The sequence below is a fragment of the Phocoena sinus genome, chromosome 9 (assembly GCF_008692025.1).
Source record: "Phocoena sinus isolate mPhoSin1 chromosome 9, mPhoSin1.pri, whole genome shotgun sequence".
Classification (NCBI taxonomy): Eukaryota; Metazoa; Chordata; class Mammalia; order Artiodactyla; family Phocoenidae; genus Phocoena; species Phocoena sinus.
This window is the reverse complement of record NC_045771.1, coordinates 44631044-44649882: the sequence shown is the minus strand read 5'-3', so window position 1 is coordinate 44649882 and position 18839 is coordinate 44631044. Positions and strand designations below refer to the sequence as shown.

The window sequence follows — 18839 nt, the reverse complement described above, 5'->3', positions numbered from 1 at the left end:
GCCAGGGCGCCCACACACACAAGGGTGGGCAGAAGGGAGGACTGGGGTTCACCCAGGAGCAGCGTGCACAGGGCCGCTCCCCTCCACCAAGTCTCAGCCCCGGCTCCTACGAGCGCCTTCGATCCGACCCACCTGGCCTACGAGCTCTGACAGGGCGCATGCGCGGGAGGGAATGGGCCAGGGGCGGTGCCTGCGGAAGAGGCAGCACGTTGCCTTCCAGCCGCCCAGATAAAGGCTGGAGCCTCGGCCACCGGTAGCGTAGGTTCAACTCGTTACAGAAGTCGGGTCGGCGCGGGTCGTGTGTGCCACCGTAGAGGCTGCCAGTCGCAGACGTCAAGCTGGAGCAGGTTGGTGTCCCGAACGCGAGCGCGGGTCCTGCAGGGCTTGGGGGTGCAGGGTGTGGAGGTCGCGGGAACAGACTGGCCTGTGGAGAGGGGGTTGGTAGGAGACGCAGAGCTGGGGGCCTGGACTCCCGGCCTGAGGAGGGGTTCGGCCCGGGTGCAGGCTGGGGGGCAGGCTGGAGAGGCTGCGGACAAGGGCGGTGAAGCCAAGGCCTAGGCCGCGTCTCCCAGTGCAGCCGCGGGGCGCGGCCCCTGGCGTTTGGCGCCTGGCGCTAGGTATCCCGCGCCTCCAAGGCCTCATCTCCCCACGGTGCTCCTGCCTGGGGAGCCAGACTTGCTCAGCACGACGTGGGCCCGGGCCTCTGGGTGCTGCTCCCCTGGTCGAAACGCACCAAGGGCAGCTCCCGCGTGTCCCCATCCCAGGCGAGCGGGAAGAGAAGGTAAGGGACCTCCACCCAGGCTCCCAGTTCTGATGGGGGACAAGGACGACTTTCTTCCTTCACAGCACTTTACAGGGCAGAGTGCGGCTGTCCTTCGCTAACTACAAACACCTGCTTTTCAGCCTGGGAAATGAACTCTTCAGGAAACAACGACAATTTTGAGGGCAGTAACTCCAGACCTTTCTTTTATGTGCACCCCGTGGCCCAGCAGCTTCACCTGGGTCCCTGGTACCAGAATGCTGTCTATAATCCATTCTCCGTTCCTGGGGCAGGTAAGGAATCCGAATCCCCAAAGAGGTTCAGTGGGACTAGGGACCCTCCCTGAGCCAAAGCCTGAAGGTTTCTAACACCTGTGTCCATTACCTCCCTTTCCTCACCCTGTGCTCACACGAGAGAGACTGTAGCAGCGCATGGGGCAGTGTTTGTTGTTCAGGTTAATAGGAAACATTCGAATTCTAGCTATATGCCAGTTACTCTGCTGAACGCTAGAAATAGGTTCTCTCATTGACCTCAACAGCCCATGAGCTAGGTACTGTTGCTGTCCTTGCTCCCCAGATGAGGGAACTGAGGCTCCCAGTCAGTGACTGGCCCAGGGTCACAGAGTAGTTCAACCAAGTCCCCTCGTGTGTGAGGCCAGAGGTGCCTTAGTGCTCCTAGTCCCTGTACGGGTTTTGACAAGGCCTAAAGGTTCTCAGACCTATTATGGTGAAGTCAGGAAAGTACTCTGGAGGAAGAATGACAAGACTTGAAAATGTCTGGAAGGTAGACAATCTAGCGTTTCATTCAGTACATGGGGGAGGGGGCTTTAGGCAGGCAGGAGGATCCATGGGGTGATTCTCCCATCTCACCTCTCCACGTAGGAAAGATAATGTTAAACTTGCTCTTCTGAGTATCCTGCTGGAGATAAAGCATGTTGTAAATATTATGCAGCTTTTCCAGGTAGAAAACTAGGTGTGATAAGGAGAGCTTCTGCATTCACCACTGTTGCCAGCTGAATAGTAGTCTCAGTCTGAGCAACAGGGACCTGTGCCAGCGTATGGCCTGTGACCTGCAATTCTTCACTGTGTCTCTACCTGCCAGATGTTGGACTAGCACCTCCACATGAGCCAGCTCCTTCAAGAAATCTTACCGTATATAAACCCTTGGCTCTGTTTCGCTGGAGATTCCCTAATTAGTACAGACGTTGAAATGCTATTTTGAAATGGTGCAGAGAAAGGAATTGTGTGAGTACAGAGTGTAGGAAGTTCTGAGAGAAAGCAATTTATATTGTATCTTAAACATTCTTTGAATTAACAGGTTGAGATGCTATACCTCTGTGGTTTTTCCACACCATTCAGCTTAAGGTTTAAATTATCCTTTAGAGTTGTGGTTTAGGGGAATTAAAGTGGATGGTGCTGGGAGTAGGAAGAAAATTTGTATTTTTTTAAATTGCAACATAATTCAGATTTTAGTGAAAAAAGGAATGTATAGAATTCCAAGAGTGAAGCCACTTCTGTTTGGCAAGATGGGGACTCAAAACACATAATCCATTTTTTAGTCTATTTCCCTCTATTTCTAGGTTTTGACTTTCTCTGTGTTGGCCTGTCAGCCATTATTTCAAAGTGGCAAAGATGGTCACAGCATTTCCAGGCCTGTAATGATTCTATGGCTAGTGATCCAAGAGAAGAGCCCACTCTTCCAGTAGTTTCAACCAGAGTTCCAAACCTGACCCTCCATGGACTGGCTTTGAAGTTATCTGTCTCTGTAGTTAGATGAACTTCCTTCTGTGGCTTCTAACCTCTTAGGACAATGTTGAAACCCAAGCTGAGATTTCCTTTTCCTTCAATAAAGGAAAATACCCATATGCATATGGTTATACAAATGTACTAGAGGTATCTTAGCCAGGTACTAGAGGCACACTGATACCTTCCTCAACAGTGAAACTGGGTTCATAAGATCTACTGCACAATATTGGCTAAATTGCTTCATGAACACTGATATGAATATGACTTGTTCCTTCTTTTATATAGTTAGAAGTTTTACCTTAGCTTCATTTGTCAGTTGTACAAATCTGTCTTGCAAAGTCAAATGCCTTTCCCCAAAATATATTTGTTTGAGAGAAATATGTCTGGCATTATTGACACCACTGCAGTGGTTATCCCTAAAGAGTGGAAATGGGGGAAGATGTGTGTGAATGAATAGGGCTGAATACATAGGCTTAGAAAGGATTTTAAATCCAAAGAACTTTTGTTCCCTCTTGCTCTGTAAGGCCTGATATTATTCTTTTTGCAACCATGACAAGCCTGAGTTATGCCTGGTATGTGCTTGGTCTCTTTTAAAAGGCTACAAAGTAGGGGTGCTATTCTTAATATGCTGACCAACTGATGGCTTGGGAACCAACCAGTTGGAACAGATGCCTGCTCTAGTGCTGTTCTAGTGTGAAGAAGGGTTCTGGAGGCCCCACTGTTCTAGTCATTGCTCCTTCACTGGTTAACTCCTGTGGATGTCCAGGGAGGAACTGGGGGCCTTTACCAACCGACATAGAGAAAACTCAATATTTTAACCATTGGTGTGGCTGTACAGGTGTTCTGGCTGAATGTTGTGATTGGCCGCAGGAGACAAAATGGCTGTGCCTTTCTCTTTCTAGGTTTGAGAAATGGAAGTCTGTATTTTCCATATCCTGTGGTGCTCAATGAGTATCCCAGCTTCCTCATCCCTCAGTCCCCGTTGCCCACTACTCTTAACCGAAGACCCATAGTCCCTATATTTTATAACACAGCACAGTTCAGAGAATATGGTGGCTGTGGGAAAAAAATGAAAACGAAACACACACAGACTGAACCTCAACAGGCTGAAAACATGAGAGAAAAACAAGACACGCACACAGAAGGCGACAACCATGACACAGGAAGGGTGACCAGTATCCCTGCTACTAATATTGACATTGAAACGGACATTCATCAAGAAACAGATGGGGCTTTGACTTCTGTTGCCCAGAAGAGGGAGCTACATAGCAAGAGCCCTTCTAGTACTCTGCATAGAGATGCACCTCAAGGAATCTGTGTATCCGAGAAAGAGCAAAGGAGGCTAGTACAGGGCAAAGGATCCTCTATAATAAAATTCTGGAAATCATTGAAAGAAACTATGGGTTTGTATGATGTGGCTTATGGTAAAGCCATGCCAGAGAACATACTGCAGCACAATGGGATTTCACAGAGTTCCTGGGAAAGTAGAGGTGTGCTCTGTAACCCTCATGAGGGTGGAGACTGCATTGCATATAAAGATGAACACAGAGCTGTCCAGTCAGAGCAGTGTCTTGATGTTGTAAGACATGAGATGTTTAAGTCAGGATCTATCATGGAGATGAACTTGGGCGAAGAAAAGAAGGGATTTGCAGCTGTTTCCCAAAACCCACCACCTCCACCTGGCAGGGATGAGATCCAGAATAGCCTGAACTCAAAACTGTACCCGTCTCCTGGAGACATCAACAAGCTGCATCAGGAAGGGCCACCCTGTGCCAGCATGGAAGCAGTAAAAGACCCGAGCCGACATTCAGCATCTCAGGAACTCCTTACTGCAGGGGAAAGCATGCCAGAGAACAGTAGTGGGAGCCATGGCTCCCCTGAGAATGTGGGTGGAGAGGAAGAGGTAGAGAGCAATAGCTACCCTGAGGGGGGTGTTCCATCCGCTACCTGGTTGGCCCAGTTCAACAAAGTAGGTCAGGCCACCCAATGCGATATGAGTTGGTGGTATGAGGTACAGTCTGAGAATTCCCCTGAGTCTTCACCAGGAAGTGGGAGAAAGGGAGCAGAGCAGCTGTCAGTGGGGAGCAGGAACCAGGATGAAGTTGAGGAGGTAGAGAACAATGGCTGCGAGGGGCGCATTCCCTCCCCTACCTGGTCGGCCCAGTTTACCAAAGTAGAAGAGGGCATCCAGTGCGACATGAGTTGGTATGAAGCACAGGTAGAGAAATCCCCCCAGCAAATGCCCTCCAGAGATGAAGGGACCTCACCAGACTGCAAAACCAAGGGGTCATGGAGAAAGCCAGTCACAAGTAGGAAATTAAGTGCAGACAAAGATGAAGTGATGGTGAATAATGAGATTGGGGAGATGCATAAAGAGAACTTGAAAAGGTGTGCGGAGACTAAAAAGACTGTGCAAGGCAGGAAGCTGAAAGACCTGAGCAGCGTCTCAAATGTTAAGACAGCCTATTTGCTGCAGAGAAGCGCTGCCTTGACCATCGTGCTTCCTGAGGATTCAGAAGACTCTGAGTTGGAAGCTGAAGATGTAATGCATGAGGCAGAATGCCTCCTTGAAGAAGTGAGTCCACAGGGCCCTCTGACATCTTCCAAAGGAAGGTCTTATCTGAAGGCTGGAAGGATAATCAGGAAGCCACCTGAGTGCTCTGTCCCTCCCCAACTTATGGTCTGGCCCACCAGAAATAAGTACAGGTTATTACAAGCTGGTGGTGAATATGAGTATGTCGTCCCTGTGGTTTACCAGCTGAAACGACAGGATGGCTATGAAAGCACTGGTGTCACCCTCCGAAGAAAACACACTATGCCCAAGCCAGAGGGACTGGAGTCCAGGAGAGCCTCTCACAAACCACTGGAATGTAAGTGACTAGGGGGTTCATCTTATTTGGTTGTCTGTGGTGGTTCCATACTGGGTCCTGGATGCAAAGGCAGCTGTGAATCAATAGCATTTCTCTGTTTTGAAAGTATGTTTTCCCTTAAGCTGTAGGTGCCCATATTCATAGGATTTGCGAAGGGAATCCCAAGTTAGAATTCCTGCATTCTAGGAAACTGCAATGTAATTTGAAACAAAGTGCTATAGTAGATTATAAAGAGCTGGATGGTGGCGGTAAGGAGAGTTGGGCTGAGATGGTCAGGAGGACATCAGTCTAGCTGGATTGCTGAGAATGGGCAGTCCATGCGGAGGCAGAGAATTTTGACACAGTTTTAGGTTCTGTGGTTTGGAGACAAAAGAGCAAGTTTGGAGTGGGAAGGGAGACAGTAGCGTGAGCTCAAATGGGCAGTCAGAGCAGGGTTCCTCTCGAGACCATCCTGCCAGAGGGAAGACTTGTGAGGAATTGGGAAATAGGCCAAGGAGAATGGGGTAAAGTAGTAGTGTTTCTCTTCACTTATAGATTTTTATCCTGTAGGCAATAGGGCTAATCCAGATTGAGTAGAGGAATGAGACAAATGTGCTGTAGGAATTTCAACCAGCAGTATTTTATAGGAGAAATTAGAGTGAAGAGTGCCTATATGGCTGAAAACCATTTTGTTTGTTTTAATTTCATTTTTTGGCTCTGTGGTATGTGGGATCTTAGTTCCCCGACCAGGGATTGAACCCAGGGCCCCTGCATTGGAAGGTGGAATCTTAACCACTGGACCACCGGGGAAGTCCCCCCAAACCAGTTTTATTCAACAAAAAGTGTTGTACTGGGTTGGCCAAAAAGTACCATAACATCTTACAGAAAACCCGAACGAACTTTTTGGCAACCCAATAAATCAACAAAGTGGTGAGAGTCCTGACTCACATGGGAGTATGAGATAGAGACATGTATTTATGAAAATGATTCTGTACTCTAGTAAATCTTTTTCCGCATGGACTAATTTGTATCTCTTCATAGTCATACTCTGCACGATCTGCATATAGTGCATCAAACTTAGAGGTGTGACCTTAAATTTAACTTTTTTAAAAAAAACAGGAGGTCAATAAAATTTAAACTGCTTAACAAGTATGTTTACCAAAAAAAAAGACATGTGAGAGGACTAATGCAATTGCATCTTTAAGAAAGGGCTGGAGTTTGAACTTGAGTACATCGAAAAAAATGGTAACATCCATGGAAAAGAGTTAACTTGGGAAGAGAAGTTGTTTTGCTTTGCTGTGTGGGTTATGGTGGGAGGGGCATAAAGTGGTGAGATTGAGGGACCGGACTAGCAGCCTCCCCACACCTTGTTGAAGCTTGAGTTTGGACCATCCTATGACTGGCGGGGGCACAGCTGACAGGAGTGGGGAGGGAGGGAGGGAGGACCCAAAGGAGAGCTTTGGGAGATGATTACCTCGGGGGTGCAAAGAATGAAGCAAAGCAGGTAAGTGAAGAATGGGATGCATAAGAGCCCCAGGGAAGTTTAAATAAGTTCCAGTCTTAGTCCCAGAACCTTTAGACTAGACATATTTATGCCTACCACTTCCATTGAAAAGTTGGGGTATTGTCACATCTTAACTCTTGGCTGTTGTCATGACTTCGATTCATGCTCAGTAATTTGGAAGGGGTTTTTTAAAATAGGGTGACTTTACAATATGAGCAGAGTTTTTTGGCTTTGGTATGTTTAGTCCCTGCTCATAAAAGACGGCAAGAGAGACTGTTCTGGACCACTGTGCTTAGAGACCCCTCATACATAAGAAAGAAGCACTGTGTACGCTCCATAATGAATGGGACCATTCCAGATGTGTGTGAGCCCTAGATCACGATGTCTAACATTGTAAAATGAATAAACTAAAACAACGGCAACTTTACCTTTAGCCTTCTCAAAGTCTTATCTGCTTCTGAATTCCCATGTCATTTCCCATCAGAGCGTGTATGAATCTTCTATTTTGGGTAATAACATTGGTTATAAATTTACTCCCTCTCCCCCTTCTTAATATTGTAGTTGAGTAGTTTTTAGCACTTTCTTCTTTGGCCATGTCTGAAAGAAAGTCTGGGAAATTCCCTGGTGGTCCAGTGGTTAGGACTCCTTGCTTTCACTGCCGAGGGCCAGGGTTTTTGATCCCTAATCGGGGAACTAAGATCCTGCAAGCCGCACGGTGCAGCCGGAAAAAAAAAAGTCTGACCGAGTCATCCTGTGAAGATAATGGGAACTTCAGTTTACACCAGGTCACACAGTCAAGATTTTAATTTCCAGGCTGAAGTTTCTCTTCTATTAAATTGTCTGTTATTTTTGCCAATGATATTTTTTGCTGCCAAGAACTACAGAATGATATAGAATAGTATCATGAAAAGCAGGTCAATTTCTTGAAAGATGTGTTTTTTATTTTTTCCTTTTGGTTTTTAAGCAATTTGGATTATTTAATGTATGAATCACTTCTTCCCTCAGGTAACTGTGAGAGATCAAAAACCAAGTTCCCCTACAAAGTAAGAGATTCGAGGCAGATGCTATAAAGTTTAGGAAATACCCAGCAGCTCTAGAGGTTGGTATCTATCCTGTGTCCAGTTCATCTTATGATTTGCTTTTTGGACTTTATTTGTTTGGGGTTTCCTACTTGGTGTCTGGTCTGCCCTTCAAAGCTAACACTGCTTATGGGCAATGACAAACGGCAGAGTTCTACCCAGGTAACAGACATACCTTGTAAAGAAGGCCCTACCTGACAGGATTAGAGCCAAAGCCTTTCAATTCTGTGGAATGTTATTTTTAAGCTGGCTTTCACACTTAACTCCCGATCTGTTAATGGTAGTACATCGTGGGTTAAAATGGGATTTTGTAAGTGATCCTGGCAGTTTCACTCTTAGTGTCCCAGCTTAGAGCTGGGTACTGGAAGCTTAGCATCTCCCTTAAGGGGCAGTAGCTTGACAGGCTTCCCTACACAGAGTCTTGGCATTGGGTAACCCTGCCTCACCTCAACCCCTGGTCCTGGAGCAGTGGCTTGGTAGCCCCTTAAAGGCCATTTCTGCCCTGCAGTGGTCATAAAGGGAAGACTGATAACTAAGCTCGGGCAAAATGTCAAGACCTTTGGCTTTATCCTAAAAATGGAAACTAAAGATATTGGTAATGATTCTCTGTATAACATCTTGAGTCTGTTACACACCAATTTAAGGAAATGTATTCCATTATTATTTCACAGGAAATAAATTGCTGAGTTCCAGCTTCAAGGAAGAGCTAAATATTGCATCATATATCTCTCTTGACTGAACTATTAAAGCATTGTATCAAAAAACAAGAAAATGTGACATTGTAAAGCCTCTGGAAATATAAGTTGTAAAACAGCAAATAAATTGAATTGCAAAAGTGTGTGATTCCTAAGCATTTTCTTCTCTCATAGTGGCCACATCACTCATGACAGCACCATCTGTCATGAATAGTTTTGTACTCTCCAAGGACCTTTAGATAAGGAGAAAAGGATGGTGGATTTGAGGACAAAATAAAAAGATTAAGCATTCCCCACAAAGAGGAACCATCTTGAAGACGGAAAGGATGCCAACTCATTGTTTATAAACGGAGGCCAGGAACATAGTAGGTCCACTGATGGATATTTCCAGTGGTGGCCTGTAGAATCATATGTTTTATGCTTTCAACTAGTGTAGACTCCTTAGGAATAAAGCTTTAGGAAACAAAAGATCTTTATACTAAGAACCTAGGACCTAGGTGGTCAATTTGTAGAACCAATCTCCCAATAAATGGTGCAGGTTAGGTCTGTGACTATGTGCTAAAAAGATTTTTATGTGATTGGAGGCTCTCCCACAGTTATTTGAAAGAACAGAGCATATGTGAGAGGATGGGGGTGCCTCCAAGAAAGGCTTTCTGGGTGATAGTATGGACAGTATTTTGATACATATCAATGTGTCCACTCAGTGCTGCTTCTAAGTAAACCTGTGATGAAAATGTCCTATAGAAAAATGTCCTTTAACTCCCTGTATTAACCAAGTATCCCTCAAAATGGATTAAGGAGATGGTAAAAAGTGATTAAGCGCTACATTTTTTCAGATGAGAAGCAAAAGATGATAGTGTTTCCAAGGCTGGTCTTATGAGACCTATGACTTTATCTAACCCCTACTTAAAGATTTTGTTTAGATACTCCAGGAAAACACCTCTCACTCCTATCCCCACCCAAGGCTGGATTATATGACACTCCTATGTGTTCTAGTAGCACCTGTATCTTAACTTTCATAGCCCATTTCATGACATGACAGATGAGACTTGTGACATTCTTACCCTCATCAAAGGAGACCATGTATTCATTCCTTAGGGCCATGGATTAGTGTAGCCAATGCAGTATCCCCATGGAAGAGTATAGATCCTCGGACATCATATATATTCAGGTATTTGTGAATGAATGGCTTAGTGTTAATTAGATTAATAAATTGGGCCTTGTGGGTTGGACCCTAGAAGGTGGGGAAACTGATAATGCCAGTATATGGAAGAGGAAGCACAAAGACAGAGAAGAGTACCAATGAACATTTTCCTGTTCCGTAATCCTTCCCAGTCTCGCCTTTACCCTAGAGGGGAGATGAAAAGCTAAGTATAAATTTGGAAAATGGAGTCTAAAATGAACAATAATTCCTGACCACACCTACCCTTCTTCTTCCCTGCCATCTTAACCTCTGTGGCAGGTTGAGTTTCTTAGGACCAGACTCTGAGATGGAGATTTGCGTGCAAGAAATTTAATGGGGAGTGCTTTAAGGAATAACATCTCTGAGGGGACAAAGAAAGCATGATTAAGCAGGAGTTTGGGTGTGATGCAGGCACAACAAAGGCCTTGGCCAATCCCACTGAGAGCTCATGAGCTGTAATGACCCTTCAGAATTGTCCCAGTTGGGGCAAGAGGCTACATCTTACACCCCTGCATAGACCGGTCATTGTGATGCAGGATGCCCCTGGAAATGAGGCGTGGCCTTGGATAGCGTAGCTCTCTTCAAGCAAGAACGACCAATCCCTGGAAAGTGGAGGTCATGTGCAACTGTTACCTGAAGTCAGCTATTAACCAGCAGTTGGGAGAATAAATACTTCAGTCCTGAAGTCAGGTGTAGGGGTTAGGAGGCAAATACAAGTGGCACAATACAGCATCCACTATAACTTCCAAATCATGTTCCAAATGGAAAATGTAACCATACTTTTAATAAATTCCCATTGAACACCACCATGCATGACACATTGTGTTAGAAGGTGAGACTACAACATGAAACAAGATGGTCTCTGCCCTCACGAATTTTCCAGATGTGGGCAGGAACTAATTACCACAAATGTAGTGGCTTAAAGCAATATCCATCAACTTCCCGTCTCTGGTCTGGCATGTAAAGAGATTAGAAGTCTTCACTCTGTCCTAACAAGTAAAAAGCCGAACAAACTAATCATCAGATCTTCTTAAATCTATCAGAGAATTGAGGTCACAGGGCAAACCGCTGACCCCAAAATTGGAGAGATGGGCAGATACAGAGTCAAAACTTACTGGAGCAGAAATCTCTGTGGGAACCACTGCCATACTTTGCTACCTGCCAGAAAAAAAACTCTGGTTTTAACATTTTCATGCGAGGGCATCCCTGGTGGCGCAGTGGTTAAGAACCTGCCTGCCAACGCAGGGGACACGGGTTCGAGCCCTGGTCCAGGAAGATCCCACGTGCCGTGGAGCAACTAAGCCCGTCTGCCACAACTACTGAAGCCCGCACGCCTAGAGCCCGTGCTCCACAACAAGAGAAGCCAGGGCACTGCAACAAAGAGTAGCCCCCGCTCGCCGCAACTAGAGAAAGCCCACACACAATAACAAAGACCCAACGCAGCCAAAAATAAAAAAAAATAAAGAAAAATCTCATGTGATTTGGTTCAGATCACCCAAACAGTCACCCTTAAAAGGCCAAACTATCTTTTAACATAATCTAATCATGGGAGTAAAATCCCTTAAAGTAACAGTTCTATAGGTTTGGGTAGGAAACCTTGGGGCTGTTTTACAATTTCGCCTACCACAACCATGATGGCAGGCTGATAAGATACCTCTGTAAAGGGAGGTCTGGTGGCTTCTTTTGACTTCCTTAATAGTAGAGAGTACTAAAAAAAAAAAAAAAATAGAGAGTACTGAGTTTGAGGAAAGAAGTTTTAGGATGAAGGAATTTGATTGACAGCTTTATGGGCTCAGCAGTCTGGAAATCAGAACAGAGGAGGAGGAGTTTGGTTTGAGGTTCTTTTGGGTAAGCTGGGCAGAAAAACCACAAGTCAAGGGAGATAACAGGCTTAACTGATGGACCACAGAATGTAGGCCGGCGAAGCCCACTGCTTTTTTTTTTTTTTAATAAATTTTAATAACGGTTCTTTTTAAATTTTATTTATTTATTTTTGGCTGCACTGGGTCTTTGTTGCCACGTGCGGGCTTTCTCTAGTTGCAGAGAGAGGGGGCTACTCTTCGTTGCGGCGCACGGGCTTCTCACTGCGGTGGCTTCTCTTGTTGCGGAGCACGGGATCTAGGCACGCGGGCTTCAGTAGTTGTGGTGCACAGACTTAGTTGCTCTGCGGCATGTGGGATCTTCCTGGACCAGGGATCGAACCCATGTCCCCTGCATTTTAACCACTGTTCCACCAGGGAAGTCCCAAAGCCCACTGCTTTAAGTTAACCCAAGTAGAACAGGCTGTCCTGCTCATTCCCCACATACTGGCCTCTTCAGGGATTACTCCTACTCTCCTAACATTTCACAATTAAAATACCATATTTATTAAACCATTTCTCTAATATTGGAATGGTTGTTTCCAACTTTATATAATTTCGGACTTTAAGAGGATATTGTTATCATCAGGACAACCTCACCTTACATCCTTTTCATGTCTTTTATTCTCTCGTATGATGTCATACATGGGATCTTCATGTGCCTTAAGGGTGAGAAAAGGTTAAGGTTGGGTTAGGCTTCATGGGTTGTTAGTTAATTAAACATTAAATCCCTGTTACTAAAAGCCAGTTATTCTTTTCCAGTTTGGTTGTTCAAACGTTCTAATCCTTCCTAAGGGTCACCAGAACTGCAAACTCCCTGAAGCTGTAAAAATAATTTTCCAATTAGAAAAATACAGAAGGGAATTCCCCAGTGGTTAGGCCTCCAGGCTTTCATTGCGGAGGGCCTGGGTTCGATCCCTGATCGGGGAACTAGGATCCCGCAAGCCACGCAGAGTGGTCAAAAAAAGAGGGACTTCCCTGGTGGTCTGGTGGATAAGACTCCACACTCCCAATTCAGGGGGCCCGGGTTCAATCCCTGGTCGGGGAACTAGATCCCACATGCATGCCACAACTAAGAGTCTGCATGCCACAACTAAAGATCCCACATGCCGTAACGAAGATCCCGTGTGCCGCAACTAAGACCCAGCACAGCCAAAATAAATAAATATTTTTTAAAAAGAGAAAAATACAGTATATAATTTAAATATCCTTTATAAAGCATTAAACGATGGCAGAATCATGAAAAACTATTCAAGGAAGAAATATTGAGGCAATTCTCTTTGTTCTATGTGGATACATGATCAAGAAATAGTATTAAGAAAAACAAGTGAATTATAAAATTATATATAACAATGAAACATTTATAGGTATGCAAAAATATATAAGTATCCCAAACAAAATATGGAAGTATACTGGAGGTATAGATAATTTTAAATGATTTGAATTACTTAAAAGTAAGAACACGTATGGGAAATGTTATGGTATTTGAATTATTTTAAAAAAGAATAAATGTTTATTACAGAAATTTTAGATATTATCAGAAAATTAAGTTTTTAAAAAAAATCTACTACTTCACTACCCAGGGATAACAGTAATATTAACATTCGGTCTCTGTTTTTCTTTTTCTTTTTTTTTTTTTTGGCTGCACCACACAGCTTGTGGAATCTCAGTTCCCTGACCAGGGATTGAACCTGCACCCACGGCAATGAAAGCACCAAGTCCTAACCACTGGACCACCAGGGAATTCCCTGGTCTCTCTTTTTATTTATTGGCCGCATTGGGTCTTTTTTTTTTTAATTTATTTTTGGCTTGATCGGGTCTTCGTTGCTGCTTTCTCTAGTTGCGGTGAGTGGGGGCTACTCTTCACTGCGCTGCATGGGTTCTAGGCACTCGGGCTTCAGTAGTTGTGGCTTGCAGGCTCTAAAGCACAGGCTCAGTAGTTGTGGCGCACAGGCTTAGCTGCTCCATGGCATGTGGGATCTTCCTGGACCAGGGATTGAACCCATGTCCCCTGCATTGGCAGGCGGATTCTTAACCACTGCACCACCAGGGAAGTCCCGCATTGGCTCTTAGTTGTGGCACATGAGATCTTCGTTGAGGCATGTGGGATTTTCAGTTGCGGCACGCAGGATCTCTCATTGTGGTGCACGGGCTTCTCTCTAGTGGTGGTGTGCAGGTTTTTCTCTCTCTAGTTGAGGCGCGTGGGCTCAGTAGTTGCAGTGCGCAGGCTTAGTTGCCCTGCGGCATGTGGGATCTTAGCTCCCTGACCAGGGATCAAACCCGCATCCCCTGCATTGGGAGACGGATTCTTTACCACTGGACCACCAGGGAAGTCCCTGGTCTTTTTAAATTGTTATTATAAATTTTATAATATTTTAAAATATAAATTGTTATTATAATTTATGAAAAATTATAATCATACCATTTATATATAAAACTCTATTACTTTTCAGTTGTTTTCATAAACATTTTCCCATGATATTACACATTTCTTCTAAAACACAGTTCCTAATGGCTAATTATTTGTTACAGTAATTTATGTTGATATATTGGACTATTAAGGTGTTTCCTATTTTTCTTTAGCTCCCATTTTTCTAACCACATAAATAATAATGAAAGCTATCCTTATACATACATAAAGAATTGTGTATATATTAATGTTCTCTTACATCCTTAAGGTAAATTAAAGTGGGATTTCTGAGTCAAAATGAGTATGTTTAAAGTTTTTGAGATTTATCACCAAACTATGTTCTATAGTATCTGTAGAAATTGTCATTCCACCTAAAAGTAGAACAATTGATCCAAAATAAGTTATTTCAGATTATTAAAATGAAAACACAACATCTTAAAATGTCTTAAAAACTGGAGAATGGGGCTTCCCTGGTGGCGCAGTGGTTAAGAATCCACCTGCCAACGCAGGGGACACAGGTTCAATCCCTGGTCTGGGAAGATCCCACATGCCACAGAGCAACTAAGCCCACGCACCACAATTACTGAGCCTGCACTCGAGAGCCCGCGAGCTACAACTACTGAGGCTGCATGCTGCAACTACTGAAGCCCGTGTGCCTAGAGCCCATGCTCTGCAACAAAGAGAAGCCACTGCAATAAGAAGCCTGCGCACCACAACGAAGAGTAGCCCCCTGCTGACCGCAACTAGAGAAAGCCGTTGCACAGCAATGAAGACCCAACGCAGCCAAAAAATAAAATTTAAAAAAAACCCAAAAAACTGGAGAATGTCTGTTGACTCCAGTTTGATATATATTGATAACCTCAGTACATCCAGACAGCTACATATTTCACTTGACAGAAGCAGTTACTGAATGAAGAATTTACACCCCTGGGAAATGACTCTGTTAAAATAAGGTGAGGAAATGATAATTTTACTGTCATGTAAAGAGCAAATATAATTTATATATACACTTCTAGCTTATAGTTTAAATCTTCAGGTAAAGCCTGGAAAACTAAAACCCTCATTTTAGTTATGAAACTGATTTTTTTATACAATAAGTAAAAAAAACTGATTTTTTTATACAATAAGTTAAAAAAAAGTGATTGAATAAATAACAATGTCTGCTTCAGAAAAAGAATCACTATTCCCAAGGTATAAGCGAATAACACCTTAATAAGAAGTTTTTTGTTAAGATCTAATCTGTCACACAAATGTACAGGCATGCCTCATCTTACTGCACTTCACTTTATTGCACTTAGAAGATACTACGTTTTTTACAAATTGAAGGTTTGTGGCAACTCTGCGTTGAGCAAGTATATCAGCATCATTTATCCAACAGTATTTGCTCACACCATGTCACTGTGTCACATTTTGGTAATTCTCACAATATTTCAAACTTTTCATTATAATTACATTTGTTAGGGCGATCTGTGATCAGTGATCTTTGATGTTAGTACTACAACTCTCTGAAGGCTCAGATGATGGTTAGCATTTTTTAGCAAGAAAGTATTTTAAATTAAGTTATGTACTTTGTTTTTTTAGACAGAATGCTATTGCATATTTAACATAATACAGTATAGAGTAAACATGACTTTTATATGTGTTGGGAAATTTAAAAATTCATGTCATTCACTATATTGTGATATTTGCTTTATTGAGGTTCTAGATATTGCCAGAACCAAACCTGCAACATCTCTGAGGTACGCCTGTAATTTAATACAAATGTAGTTAACACCAGATACTTTGGCCAAATGACTTCTGGGAATGTATTTTGTGTGAATTTGCAGTTCACTGTTAGTACCTAATCAACTGATATTCACTATCTCTGATAAATGTAAATTGATATGGTGGGGTTCTACTTACTACTCTGAACTGTTCTAACTTTTGGTTGCCTTTGATAAAAAAAGGGCATTCTTTGTCGCCTGTTCGGTGACCATATCGTTTACAGCGCCAACCTGAAAACAAAGAAAAGAGGAAATACTTCTGTAAGATAACACAGTTTCCTTTAATGAAGACAAAGGATCAGTAGATCATATTAAAGTTTTTCTTCATTAAACTCCAATTCTAAAAGCAAATGCAGTCAGTGAATGAACCATGTAAGATCCTAAAAAACAAAGGGAAACTACAGATCTTCCTTGAGTTATGATGGGGTTACATCCCAATAAACCCATCATAAGTTGAAAATACTATAAGTTGAAAATACTATAAGTTGAAAATGCGCTTAATACACCTAAACTACTGAACATCATAGCTTAGCCTAGCCTACCTCAAATGCACTCAGAACACCTACATTAGCCTACAACTGGGCAAAATCATCTAACACAAAGCCTATTTTGTAATAAAGTGTTGAATTTCTCATGTAATTTATTGAATACTGTACTGAAAGTGAAAAACAAAATGGTTGTATGGGAACATAATTTTGAGAGCTGGATCTCAGGAAACCATTGAAAAACAATGAAGTTTGGGGGTTCTCTGTTGACTGCCTCTGAGCTGTCCCTGTCTTTATCTCTCCTAACATTTAAAGTTCAGGAAAGGAGGATAACACTCCTTCAAACCAATGTCTTTCTTTGTGTTCAAAACCCTCTTACCTTTAAAGGAAAGGTGATCCTTACTATTCAAAATGTGGTCCGTGCACAAGCAAAATCAACAACACATGGGAGATTGGTAGAAATGCACAGTATTAGGCCTACCCCAGAAACACTGACACATACTTGGAGTTCAAAAGACTTATTGGTGATGTGTAGACATATTAAAGTTTGAGAACCACTGTTCTAGATAATACTACAATCACTAAAATCAATGAAAATATGCATATGTGTGTATATATATATATATATATATATATATATATATATATAGTTTGGAATGAGTCCAAGTTTTGTGGTGCCTGAGCTTAAATTACTTGGTGGGGGTGGGGATGGAGGGGGCTCTTTAGGAAAAACAAAAATCTTGCCTTGGCAAATTTTACAAAATCATATGACCATAATCAACACATCACTATGGTCCCTGCAGGTCTTTGAAAGACACAAGTGAGGGGCCCTGAAACTTAAGCTTCATTTACTTCTTGGTAAAACTGGATCTGGTCCCAACCCAAACTTTTATTTTCCAAGTCAATGCAAATAACTATAAAATACTAAGTGAAATGCAACTAACCACCTCATCAAACAGAGCAGTGGTTTTCAAATTTTAAAAAAAAGCCATAGACTTCTGGGTAAAGATGACAGACTAAACACATTCATCTCCTTTCATTTCCTTCCTGAGATTCTACAAAAATGACAAGAGAATTCTTTTCAAAAGGAATAATCCAGGAAGTATCTCAAGAAGGGCCAAGTAACAACCTCCATAAATCTGTCCCTCCATAGAAGCATTGGAAATAGTTGCAAATTTTTCCAAATCAAGTTGTCTGAAACCTTGAAAATTAACCAAAGGCTTGCCACAATCTAAAGAGTATTAATTAAAGAATCCCTACTGAGCCTTGGTAAGAACAGCAGGATTTCTGGCGTTTTAAATGGGCTCACTCCCAACCCCTACTTACACAACAGTCTTAAAAACAAGCAGCCCTGCAACCATGACAGCTGTGAAAAGCAGCAGTGTCACACCCACTGAAGAGGGAAGACTGGATTTTGAGCACCTCAAAAAGCCCTGACTTCAGAGCACAGAGCCATGCTGGCAGGGTATCATTGCTATCTGACCAGTCATGCAGTTTGCTCTACAGAAAAAGCCCTACCCAGGATATTTGTCAAAAATAGTCACTTGCAATTGTTTAACATCACAGCATATTATGGCTGTGATATCACTGGGTAAACAAGAGCCCAGCCAAAAGTTTAAAAGGAAGATCTGGGGAATGAGATGTCCATAGAGGGCTCTCAAAAATTCTGACATAATTCCGGGAAGCTGGAAGACTATACACATGTGTAAGGCTGTGTGCATGCATAGTAAAGGCCTGAGAAGGCCTTTTTTTTCACTTCTGACTCACTGTTAAGGCTCTGTGCAAGCAGGCACTAAAGGCTAAGGCAGACATGTAAACCAAACCACATGAGCATTTCAGGTTTGTCTTAACACACACATATAACCTCTTGGCAAAGGGTAGAAGGCTTCTTAGATCAATGCATTTAAGGAAATCTCTGTCGTATTATTAGCTGACCTCTAAGCTAGCAGAGGAAACTTCAGTGGCCATACACTACAGGGAATACAGACTTACAGAATTAGTTAGGAAAGTCACTAAAAATACAAAAAGGAACAATAACAAAACCTGGGTAGAAGGGAGAATCTGATTTCCAGACCACCTTATGTTATCTAAAATGGGCAGTTTTCACCAAAAAATTGCAGAACACAAAGCAACAGCAAGTCCAGATACTGGACTTACCAGACAAAGACTTTAAATCAGCTATTATAAATAAGTTCAAAGAACTAAAGGAAGTTATGTCTAAAGAATTAAAGAAAAGTATGAAAGTGATGTCATAACAGATGGAAATTATTAATAAAGGGATACAAATTATAAAAATAAATAAAAAAGAAATTCTGGAGTTGAAAAACACAATAATCAAACTGAAAAATTAACTGGAAGGTCTTAACAGCAGATTTAAGATGGCAGAACAAAGAATAAGCAAACCTGAAGATAGGTAACAACTGAGATTATCCAGTCTGAGGAACAGAAAGAAAAAAGAATGAAGAAAGCTAGCCAGAGTCTCAGAGACCTGTGGGATACCATCAAAA

General features: G+C 42.7%; 2 protein-coding genes across 6 annotated transcripts in view; one reads left to right on the top strand and one right to left on the bottom strand.

The window, feature by feature from the left end:
- KBTBD2 (kelch repeat and BTB domain containing 2) overlaps positions 1-18839 on the bottom strand; it is a 73115-nt gene that overhangs the window by 45127 nt on the left and 9149 nt on the right. The window contains exons 4-6 of one of the 5 annotated variants that reach the window (XM_032642370.1): positions 15987-16078; positions 12275-12336; positions 10931-10973 (exon numbers count right to left, since the gene is read on the bottom strand). The exons of 1 other annotated variant lie outside the window; for it this stretch is intronic. In XM_032642370.1, coding sequence (XP_032498261.1) covers positions 10970-10973; positions 12275-12336; positions 15987-16078 — 158 coding nt within the window. In that variant the 3' untranslated portion in view covers positions 10931-10969. Of the gene's footprint in view, positions 1-10930; positions 10974-12274; positions 12337-15153; positions 16079-18839 lie in introns of those variants that run through there. 3 more of the 5 variants (XR_004351347.1, XM_032642367.1, XM_032642369.1) reach the window with 3 other exon arrangements.
- LOC116759060 lies at positions 185-8712 on the top strand. The gene is made up of 4 exons (XM_032642354.1): positions 185-1053; positions 3408-5375; positions 7864-7957; positions 8609-8712. The coding sequence occupies exons 1-3, from the start codon at positions 912-914 to the stop codon at positions 7926-7928; spliced, it is 2175 nt and encodes a 724-aa protein (XP_032498245.1). The 5' UTR covers positions 185-911; the 3' UTR covers positions 7929-7957; positions 8609-8712.

Excerpts from the sequence above, each read along its gene's own strand:
- LOC116759060 (XM_032642354.1), top strand. The coding sequence starts at position 912 with ATGAACTCTTCAGGAAACAACGACAATTTTGAGGGCAGTAACTCCAGA. Across the intron at positions 1,054-3,407 it reads ATTCTCCGTTCCTGGGGCAG|GTTTGAGAAATGGAAGTCTG; the intron begins GTAAGGAATCCG and ends TTCTCTTTCTAG. Across the intron at positions 5,376-7,863 it reads CTCTCACAAACCACTGGAAT|GTAACTGTGAGAGATCAAAA; the intron begins GTAAGTGACTAG and ends TTCTTCCCTCAG.